Genomic DNA, 11,636 nt, shown 5'->3' with positions numbered 1-11,636 from the left:
CCAGAAATCTGATAAATGTTTGTTATTGGGTAAGTTTGGAAGGTTTTCTATTAGTATATCATCTTCTACGGCCTTCTATTGCCAAATAGCATGGTGGCATTGGCCATTATAGTTGATAATTGCATCGTCCCTGTTTCTCACGAATCCAACACCATAATCATGCTGGTAAAAGTGATGGGCTTTTAATAATAAGTTCAACTATCGATGTCAAGGTTATTTACGATCAGAGCCTGTTGAATGTTGGCACAGGTGATAAACACCTTTCAAGATAGTGCATGTGTGTGCATGCACGTACAAGTTTATCCAACTTCAAATTAGTAATATTCACATTAACCACATTCAACTGGTTGAAATGATCAACACACTTAAAAAAATAATGGCATTTTTAAAATTCATAGCCATTTAATTTTAGGAGTACACTGGCGCTTGTTTTAGAAGACAATAGAATTTTTTTTAAATGACATAAATGGTACTCACTTTTAAAACCATTCATTGTTTAGGCCGAGACTAGAAAAATATGTCAAACATGGCCAATTCACTAAAAATATGCCAAACATGGCCACATGATTTTTTGTTGACAGTTTTACCCTTTTGTCGCCCAACAAATTCAACGTCTTGGTCATGTAATTGTAGCTTGAAAAAATTAGGCATCATGTCAGTTGTCACCTGGAAAAATCAGACGCCATATAAGTTATCGCCTGGAAAATCAAACACCTACATTTTTAGGCAACAAAGGGCAAAAGTATCAAGTAAATAGTAAATTGGCCATGTTCATTATATTTTCTAACTTGTGGTTAGAAATGGTATTTCCAATAAAAGCAACGGCCATCTAGCTAGGTCATTGTTCGTAAAAAATTTAAGCAAATTTTTCAAAAAATAATGTGTAATTTAGCCATTTGAATTTGAAAAGTTATTAACTTTCATATCCTGAAAAAAATAATTATGTATTTTAAAAAATGTCATTGTTTTTAAAAAAAAATTGATCATTCTAATCAGCTGAATATTGCTAAGATTAGTATAACTAGTTTAAATTTAGATAAACCTGAGATCAGAGGGACCTCTGACGGTAACATCCTTAGAAGCGCCTTAGATGTCATTCATCTTAAAAATGAATGACACCCTTCAAAACAATGAACAGCTCATTGTGAGCCATTCATTTTAAACCATTCTAAAGTCGTACATCTGAAATATGAAGGGCGCCATCGAAAAAAAAGTAGGACCCATCCAAGTGATGGGCATTCGATTTATACAAGATTTGGATGTCATATATCTTGAGATTAACGACATCCAGAGATGCTCTCCTGATCCCATCTCGATAAACCCCATATACATCATGTGTAGTTGTCAAGCATATGACACTTCTTAGTTATAACCTAAAAGGAATGATTGATTATGGACTCGGCAAGAGGAGAGCTAGTCCCAAAAGGATTCTCTTTCAAGATGCAATATTCGGATAAATTTCTTAAAGCTAAACGATGACAATGTTTATACATAAGGAAAAGGTGATTGTTATCCTTATCCCAGATATTTTAGATCTAAAAAGATAGATGATCGTGTGAAGTTCTCATTTTTAAGGATCCCTGCTAATATTTCTTATTAGAGTTTAAACTTTCATAGATCAATCTCTAGTTATTTATTTTATCCCTGAGTTTGTCTTTGAATCTAGTGATTTACGAATTGAATCCCCAACTTTGGGGCAGTTTCCCTCATGTAGAAACCTAGCATTTGTATAAATTGATTACTCTTTCATGCTTAGCTAAAGACATTTTGCCATTGATGCTTTTCCATCTTTTTGTTTAGTGGGCATGAGTTATATATATATATATATATATATATATATATATATATATATATATATATATTGCAATGGAGGATCCATCAATGTATTTGATAAGATCTTGATTGTACATAACATATTCTATTTGTAATTACCACAACAAATAGTTGTTGCAAACAAGCTTAATAGAAACCAATGAAGCAAATTGAGTCCATTGCACTGCTAGGTTGGGATTGCGCCCAATATTTGTTGAAGATGAGCTAGATGAATTTGTCATGATTAACACCAAAGAGAGAAAACCTCACATTCAAGATGGTTTAACTAGCTTCAGCTTGACATAATCACAAGACAACTAAACGAATGAACATGGCTTAGGAGTCGTTTGGCTCTGACACCATGTCAAAGGTAAAGAGAAAACGACAACCACACACATAAGGAAACCAGTTTATGTGATTCAATTGTTAGGATAGCTTACATCCAAGGTAAGATCACTCTCTATCACACGATAGAGGTGATTGCATATATATATATATATATATATATATATATATATATATATATATATATATATATATATATATATATATATATATATATATATATATATATATATATATTTGTGTGTGTGTGTGTGATAGGGTGCTCTCGAAGAACCTACTCCCACCTAATAGAAACTTTAGAATTTCAAATTTCATGAATTCTTTTATCAATAGATATGATCTATAAGCATTGTTTAGTAGAAAAATAAGTTTTTGATCATGTAATTATAGGATACATGTAGGTTTTTAAGACCTTTAAAAATCAATCCCTCACAATGTATCAAAATTTTATGACTTAAAAAATCCTATTTTTATGTCCGAAAAAATATGATCCAAAGCATGATTTCTATCAAATAAACTATGTTGAGTTCATCCATATGGTCCAATTGAGAATATAAAATCTACAACTATGATTTCTAGTATGTGGGAGTAGGTGCTCCAAGAGCATTGTAGCATTACTAATATGTGTGTGTGCCAAGCTGTTTACAATTAGTTACATCCTTTAAGATCTTTTCAACTCCATTGCTACAATTTAAGAAATTTAAAGATGGAGTTAATTTCTATCAAACTCTTCTTTGAAATAAGCAATCGTTTGATCTTGATTGAGTTCTGAAGAGGCAACAACTTCTTATCTTGAGACTTTCCAACATGTTCCTTATCTTCTGGTTACTAATGGAACAATCTAGATCCCCACACACTGGACTTGATCTAATTGCCATACTTGTTATTGGAGATACCTTAATGAGAGAGAGAGAGAGTGTGACTTTATCAACATTGCTTTTGGAACGATACTTTATCATGAATATCATTAGATCATAGAAAAGAAAGTGGATCATCGATTAGCAGATTAGTGGAGAGATTAATGTGAACTTTTATGCTCTTTGTGTCCAACATATTCTAAATGAAAATGAAGACTTACATATAGCCAGTAACAATAATTAATTGGTTTTATCATTAGTTGTTAAGACAAGCAATATTTGGTGGTTCATTTCATGATATGGCCTGCAAACAAGGGTGTTCATTGTGTTGGAAAATTTTTGCACAATCATTATGGCAACCATTGTAGGAGATCTGAAACTCTTAGTTGGGAATGATGCTTGGAGACACGCAACAAGACACTTTCTTAAAAGTGCTAGTTGCCCTATTGAAAATAAACTCAAATGCAATAGGGTTATACACAACTTCACTTTTGGGATACAACTAAGCATGCACCTTCTCATGCAATAGTAACTACCCTTAGCACCAGGTAGGCTAGTCAATGTGACACAGTTACCCTAAATAGCTTCACAATAATGGAGGAGGAGAAAAACCCATATAATAAAACAAAATGATGAAGAAAAAATGCAAAGCCTTTTTTATCTCTCTTCAAACTCGACCTTACGTTTGGACCATAAAGCATCTCAAGTATCCAAACCAAGTGCAAGGTAACTGACCCATCAAGAGCAGCCACTACCCAAACAAAGGTGCCACGTACACAGACTGTCCCAACATGTAGACACGTTGAGGCTAACCAAAAAGAAGGAAAATTCATAAGAAATAAGATGGTCACAAAGGAAAGTCACAACTCCAAAAAAGGTACAAAAAAGTCACACATAATAAGGAAGTTTGCAAATCACAATGAAAGTTTGCATATAATGAGGAAGGTCACAAAGGAAGTTCACAAATAATGAGGAAGGTCACAAAGGAAGTTAGCATATAATAAGAAAGTTCACAAATCCCAAAGGAAGTTCGCATATAATGAGGAAGTCACACTATCTTGGTCAAGCAACAAATCTTTTTATGAGGTATAAAATTATCCAAAATGAGTGGTAAAAAGATAAGTCACGGTTAGACCAAGATTAGGATCATGACCAAACCGAATCTAAATCCAAGTCTAAGTCCAAAGCCAAATAAAAAAGTTCGCAAGGAAAATCACACTGTCTTGGTCAAACCAAAGCCAAATCCAAAGAAAAATCATACTGTATTTGTCAAGCAACAAATTTTTTTACGAGGTATAACATTATGTAAAGTGAGTGGTAAAAAGATAGGTCATAGTTAGACCAAGACCAGGACCAGGACTGAACCAAATTCAAATCCAAATCCAAGTTCAAAGCCAAATATAAATCCAAATCAATATTAATATTTAATATCATATCACTCATATAAAATATATTAAAATTCAAGCATAACATGTTAGAATCATGAAATCTATTATCCATAAAGTTTGTATAATTAAGATACAAAACTCAATTTCAAAGTGATATATGATTATCTAATAGAAACCATTCTCAAATTTATCACTATATAAAAATATGGTGGATATCTCAATGTTAAAAAAATCTTATTTTAGAGATCAATAAATTACCCTCCTTTAGTTTTTAAAAACTCATAAAATCTTTTTTTGGAAAGATTTAAACTTGTAAAGAAAAATATGAGCATTAAGATTCCTCTAAAATTTCAAACATAAATCTTATCAAATTAATTCTTACCCCCACGAGTTGGAGCGTATGATAAATCTCATTTAACAACCCAGCAAAAAATTAAAATAATTATAATTGAGAAATTATTTTACCACTTTGTCTATGATGTCCCACATATTTACATCCATACTTGATAAAGATTTAGCAAAGATTCATAACATACTCATGCTTCCAAGTATCTGAAGATCTCATATCAACAATTAACATATTTCTCAAAATATCAACTTGATATTTAAATTGGATTTCACAAAGTCACACTAACCTCTAATAATTAGTTATCTCAAAACATCAAGAGTAGGTTTAATATACTAATCATATACAATAAGTAGATGGGCAAATTTGTCATGGTGGATACAAGATACAAATCTCAAAGGGTATGACATGTACATAGGTGAAGTAGAACTTCATACCCATATTGTCATCATTTTGCTCCACAATAGTCTTTATAAAAACTATATGTCTATCCCCATGATAAAGTATAATTTATATATGTAGGATTGGATCAAAGATCCAAATCCATGTTTCACCCTTTATCTGAATAAAAAAACATCTTTACCCATTTCTACTATTAGTATGTTATCGGGTGTAATACAATCTAAATTGGCACACCCAATCATTGCTATATGGCTTATAAAAAAAATGAGAGCAACATAAAAAAACATGATATGATATCTTATTATTGATCCAAATTGAAATTGAATCATGGCATTAATCCCTCTTATGTTTTAATGCATGCATATGCACAATCTAAGTCATATCATGTTTCAATGCATGCACATGTTATATGTCTCTCAAACAATCTCATTTTAATTTACAACAGGCCAAAGAGTTATTTTAGACAAATGAGAAATATATATATGTATATATATTTATTTAATTTAATTTAAAGATAATTTGTAATACAAGAAACATCGAGATTCATATTCTCAAAAATATAATCAAAGTTGAAAACCTAATACTAGGATCATGAACCATTTTTCAATAAATAAATAAATAGCATAATTTTCTTTGGATTAACACATAAGCATATGAGAGTCTCATTTAGATACATATAGGTGAGTTAAAAAAGAAGTCATCATGTCATTTATTATTCATGAGAAACTTTAGATATTTACATCAAAGCGCTCTTGAGGTAATCATCATATCATTTAAGAGAAACTTTGGATATACGCATTAAAGAACTCTTGAAATATGTAATAAAGATTCATCCCAATAATAATAAGGGTATTGTCTATACATAATAAAATGCAAGCATCCATATATCTATACCCAAATCATCTTCACATGACGTGCATTTACATGCTGATAAAAAATAGCCATAACGAATAAACAAGTTAATATAATTCACAAATATAAATATGAAACCATACTATATTCGAATATGGACCATTAACAAAAAAATGAGCTTAAACCAAAATTGGTTTAGTAAGAGTCTGGACCACCTCAAAAAAAGAATAAAATTTATTAGCATATGCATATAACCCTTTTAGGTACACCACCAATAATAAGATCTAGATAAATGAATCATATGGATATAGGTCTGGACCAAAACACATAACTCAACAAATATGAGATAGACTCAATGAAATATTCATTTTCAACTATAATTAACATATAATCACATAAAATCAACTTGCATGAATATGAATCATTAATCTCAAAAAGAATTCAAAGCATGATAGTAGATATTAGTATGGATCCAATACCAAGAGCTTATAAACCATGCTACTAACAAGACCAATAAAAAATTAATAATGATTTTGAATCATCACAACATATAAAATTTAGTTTGCATGGGTAATAAGTACAAGTAACTGAACATCAATCTCAAATAAATCCGAAACATGAAAGCGTATATAGATCTAATATCATGAGAAACATGTTTGGTGTAGAAAAGGACCCAATACACGACCTTAAGTGAACACTAAAACTTAGATCACAAGAATTGCATAACTTAGTGGTTCATACAAGAATGAAAATCCTAAAATGGATCACAATGTAAATCCAAAAACTCAAATTTGGATTCAAAAATAGGCCCCAAAGACAAAATCATACATGCAACAATATTGTACATTATAATGATGGAAGACAACAATATAATCCATCTATATGAAAATGATTTCTAGAAATTAGGGAATACCCTCTAGAAATCCCATAGTTTTTCCATAAATAGGCTCAAGTATACATGAACATGCAATCACTCGGTCCAAAAGGCATAGGCTATAGCTTCTTACTAAGAGGATAAAAATTAACAACATACCTTACTACATTCTATTTCTTATGATCGATCAAACATCATCATACACGATCACCATGGAGCATGTTGTCGCTTTTAAATTGTTGAATTTTTTTTGTACAATCCATATGACAACCATTATAGGAGATCTGAAGCCCTTTTTGCTCAAAACGATGAGAATGATTCTTGGAGGTGCATAGCAAGATACTTTTTTAAAAGCGACAATTGTTAAAGTGGGAATAAACCCAAGTGCAATAGGGTTGTACACAACTTTGCTTTTGGGATACAATCAAGCTTGCACCTTCACGTATAATACTAACCACCCCTGGCGTTGGATAGGCTAATCACCATGACATAATTATTCTAAATAGCTTCACAGTAATGGAGAAGAAGAAAAACCCACAAAAAACATATAATGCTGAGAAAAAAATGTAGAACCCTTTTTTCTTCTCTCTTCAAACTAGACCTTATGTTTGGACCATAAAAAGCATCTGAAGTGCAAGGTAATTGACCCATCAAGGGAAGCCACTGCCTAGACAAAGGTGTCACATGCACATACCGTCCCAATGTGTAGACATGTTGAGGCTAACCAAAAAGAAGGAAAAAACGTAAGAAATAGGAAAGCTCGCAAAAGAAAGTTGCATATAATAAGGAATTTCACAAATTACAAAGAAAGGTCACGAAGGAAAATCACATTGTCTTGGTCAAGCAACAAATCTTTTTATGAGGTATAAAATTATCCAAAATGAGTGGTAAAAAGATAGGTCATAGTTAGACCAAGATCATGACCAAACCGAATTTGAATCCAAGTTCAAGTCCAAATCCAAATCAATATTAATATTCAAATATCATTTGACATGTCCAAGATCTAATGCCTTTTGAGGCCGTTGCCTCTTAAGACAACACAACTCATTTTAAACTCATGGAGTTTTACAACAATTATCAATATGAGACTAAACATTTTCATAAAGGGGGTTTTTTCCTCAAAAAACCTTTCTAAAAAGACTAGGCAAAAGAAAGGCTTATTTTGCTAAAACCTTGGTTCCAAAGAGGTATATTTTGAGCCAAATAACAACACATTATCTTTACTTAGCTATAAAAAGTATCCCAGCATAGCAATATACATCAAATATAATAAACCTGTTTTTTGTAAAAGAACACTTCACAAATAAATTGCGAGAGAAACAAGGTTTCAATTAGATACACTCATTTACAGCTCTCATTGGCTAAGGCATACTTGTCACTATAGTACTTTGACATACAGATGAATGTCATCATGCTCAGACTACTCAGGAGAGCAAGAAGCCAATAATAAAGATCTAACCTTGCTTCACTTAAATTATCTGAGAACCAACTTCTTTGCCCTCTCATCCTTGTCACAAATTCAATCACTGATATGAGTATGGAACTTAGGAAGCTTCCAAACCCAAAAACACTTGTGTACAGGGCTATACCTATGGTTCTCATTGTACTTGGTACTTGTGAGTAAAAGAACTCTTGCATGCCTACTACAGTGAACACATCTGAGATCCCCAAGAGAATGTACTGTGGTAACAACCAGAATATGCTTAGTTGCACGATATCGGTGCGAGTTCCATTATCCAACATATGCATTTGAAGCCTTTTAGTCTCCAACAATGCTGCAATAACCATAGCTATAATTGAGAGAAACATTCCAATGTTTATTCTTTGCAGAGTACTTATCCCTTGGTCACTGCCAGTGATTCTTTTGATAAAGGGAATGATTAGTGGATCATATAGTGGCATTAGCAATATTATGGATATTGTTATTACACTTTGAAGGGTTGCAGGAGGGATTTCAAAGCTCTTCCCAATGTTCCTCTTCATTGCAATGCCTTGCTTGGTGAAGAAAGTAATTGGTTGTTGGAATATGACTGCAAACAATAAGCATGTTGTCCATATGGGGAGTAATCTGAGAACAATTCTTGCATCTTCAGGTGCAGACATGTTTTGGCCAAACTTCCCCTCCAAAACCTCATGATGGACATTATCAACCAAGCCTTCCTTCTCTTGTAGCCTACAAAAATTAGCAAAATATGATTAATCAATTTCCAGCCACATATTCTATTGAAAAATGTCTGTCTGTTTTATGGTACCATATGAATTGCTTGCACGCATGCACGATGCACACCCGCATGCGTGCCCACACACACACATTGTGGCCAAATTACATTTAACAAACATCACTTGCAGTTAAACCCAGTCTTCTAGCAATCACTTTTCATATATATACTTTTGGAAACAAAAAGTATATATATATATAAGGGTCCATGCTAAATATGACATGGTGCTAACTGAAATATTTTATCATATTTGGGTGTTTTTTTTTAATTCTGACCATACAGATGTGGTCTATATGCTTGTTTTTATAGGAATAAGTTCTTAGAGCATTTGATTCATGGATAGGCTTTTATAAGGTTTCAAAAATGGACGGCTACAATTTTCATACATTTTTTAGGCTCCAAAACCCATTTTTTCATCCAAAATGCATGATCCAAGTATCAATTTCTAGTAAATCAATCGCGTTGAATAAAATTTCGAAAAAAGACTGAAAATCCAATAAAATGTTTCATTTAGCACGGATCCTGATATATATATATATATATATATAGAGAGAGAGAGAGAGAGAGAGAGAGAGAGAGATTACTCGAGCTCGATTAAATGCTTATCACTTGCAGTTAAACTGAGTCTTCTAGCCATCACTTTTCTTACAATTGCTTTGATGGTGTCAATCACGTTGCCAATGTGCTTCGTAGATTTGCTCTGTTTCTTAATGTAGCAGCGGGATCCACATGAGAAACACAAAGCTGACAATCCCATTGCAGCAGTTGGGACGGCAAACCCGATCCCCCAACCGAACGTATCTTGTACGTACGACAGTATGGTAACCCCCAAGAGGCTCCCAATACATATGCCAAAATACCAACATTGAAAAAACAAGCTCCTCTTGTTAGTACTCTCCTCCTCTGTGCTATCTAAAGGCAGCACACCTTCCTCTTCTTCCAATTGGTCAGCACCAAAGGCTTGCAAGCATGGATTATATCCTCCTTGTCCTATAGATATCAAATATAGGGACCAAAATAGAGGGGAGGGTGGTCTTTTACTCTTAGGAAACCAAGTCCACACCAATGCCCATGAAGTCAAGGAAACAAGGCCCTACAACAACACGAGACAACTCAGCGTTTTTTTCTTTTTCTTTTTTTCTGACAAAGAAAATCTTAAGACAACTCTATGAATATGCAAGAAAACAAATCCTGGATATTGAATTCATTTAGTTATGGGTAATTTACAAACAGATACCGATTATAGTTAAGATTCATACCCAAAAAAATTGGTAATTCAAGTGCATACTCATTTGTTTTATGGTTAACCAAAGGCTTACACGTGGTTAGGTTCCTAAGTTGGCCTTTCATCTTGACTCTCAAACTAGGTCATATTTTGAATAATGTTTTTTAGCTGTGAATTTGAATTATCAAATAAAACCAGGCATGTTTTTTAAGTAACCCTTTAGTAATTGATAAAATCAACAAAACATGAACTAGAAGCCCTTAGGTTGTGCAGTTTGAAGCACTAGCAGAACCTCTGTTCCAATGATGTAAAACTTTGCTGCATAAACACAGATTGGCAACAAAGAAAAGAACAAAACTCACTGAATAACAAAGGGGAAATTTTACCAATATATAGAGTAGAGAAGATGCTAGAATTGTTGTGTACCAATCCCCGTAAGAGTCGGCAAGTAGCGCGCCTACAAGTGGAAGCATAGAGGTAACTCCACACCAGTTGTTGATGTTCTTTGCTGCTACGGACGTGCTCTGATGTAAGACATCTGTGAGGTAGCTCACCAAGTTGGCAGCCACACCCTTATATGCAAACCTCTCAACACTTGCAACAACTACATTAACAACTCCAATTAGCAATAGAACAAGCAACAATATGTAAGTAGCAAGTCACTAAATCAAGAAAGGTATTGAAAGTACTCACCAATGATGAGAATACAAGACTTGCTAAGCCCTAGCCTCCCTGTTATAGCCATGAGAAATCAAGCTATCATGAACAGTATTGAGTAGTTGAAACTATAAAGGGGGTGCCAATATCTTTCTTAAACATGAAGCCCTCCTGAAAAGAATGTGATAAGAGCCAGAATATAACCGCAATCCTGACACATGCTTTCCTTGAGGCTTCAGACAAAATTTCTGCCTTTTTAAGTTTGTTAGTGTAAAGCAAGTGAAAGTCGTTTTGTATAGAGTAGGAAAACCTCCTAGGTTGTGAGCATTTACATACTGACAATAATAGATGTCCTTTTCCATTCAATGCCCAAAGTGGCTTACAGAAGAAACTGCAGAGATCTAAAGTAGAATGGGATAAAGCATGGAACCTCTATGTAAGCACTTGATATGGGACAAGATGCTTGCTAGCACCATACTTCAGCACTCACACTCTTTTTGTTCATTCCAAGAACTTTATTTACATTCCCCAAGTGGTCGCCCACATGGTCTCAGATTTGTGAATAAGTAGGTCTCCCCCTAGTCCAAGTTCGAATCCCCCTGTGAGCACCCCCTTCCATAAGGCAAAGCAGGAAGCTCACTGAGAGATGGCAATCACTA

At 33.5% G+C, this 11,636-nt stretch overlaps 1 protein-coding gene across 1 annotated transcript; it reads right to left on the bottom strand.

Moving 5' to 3' along the window:
- Positions 1–8,157: 8,157 nt before the first annotated feature.
- Positions 8,158–11,065, bottom strand: LOC149818569 (protein NRT1/ PTR FAMILY 5.8-like). The gene is made up of 4 exons (XM_089986245.1): positions 11,014–11,065; positions 10,707–10,924; positions 9,680–10,188; positions 8,158–9,049 (listed from the first exon to the last, which is right to left on the bottom strand). Exons 1-4 carry the CDS (start codon positions 11,063–11,065, stop codon positions 8,218–8,220), a joined length of 1,611 nt encoding a protein of 536 aa, XP_089842371.1. The 3' UTR covers positions 8,158–8,217.
- Positions 11,066–11,636: the final 571 nt, after the last annotated feature.

Source organism: Nuphar pumila, chromosome 13 (genome assembly GCF_984573655.1).
Source record: "Nuphar pumila chromosome 13, dmNupPumi1.hap1.1, whole genome shotgun sequence".
In the NCBI taxonomy this organism is placed as follows: domain Eukaryota; kingdom Viridiplantae; phylum Streptophyta; class Magnoliopsida; order Nymphaeales; family Nymphaeaceae; genus Nuphar; species Nuphar pumila.
Note: the sequence above shows the minus strand (reverse complement) of the source record. Positions and strands in the feature narration are given on the sequence as shown.

Bases quoted from the DNA above. Each gene is read 5' to 3' on its own strand.
- LOC149818569 (XM_089986245.1), bottom strand. From the start codon at position 11,065: ATGGCTATAACAGGGAGGCTAGGGCTTAGCAAGTCTTGTATTCTCATC. The intron at 10,925-11,013 runs GTGAGTACTTTC...TTGTTAATGTAG, and splicing joins GTCTTGTATTCTCATCATTG to TTGTTGCAAGTGTTGAGAGG. The intron at 10,189-10,706 runs GTAAAATTTCCC...GTGTTGTTGTAG, and splicing joins CTTCTCTACTCTATATATTG to GGCCTTGTTTCCTTGACTTC.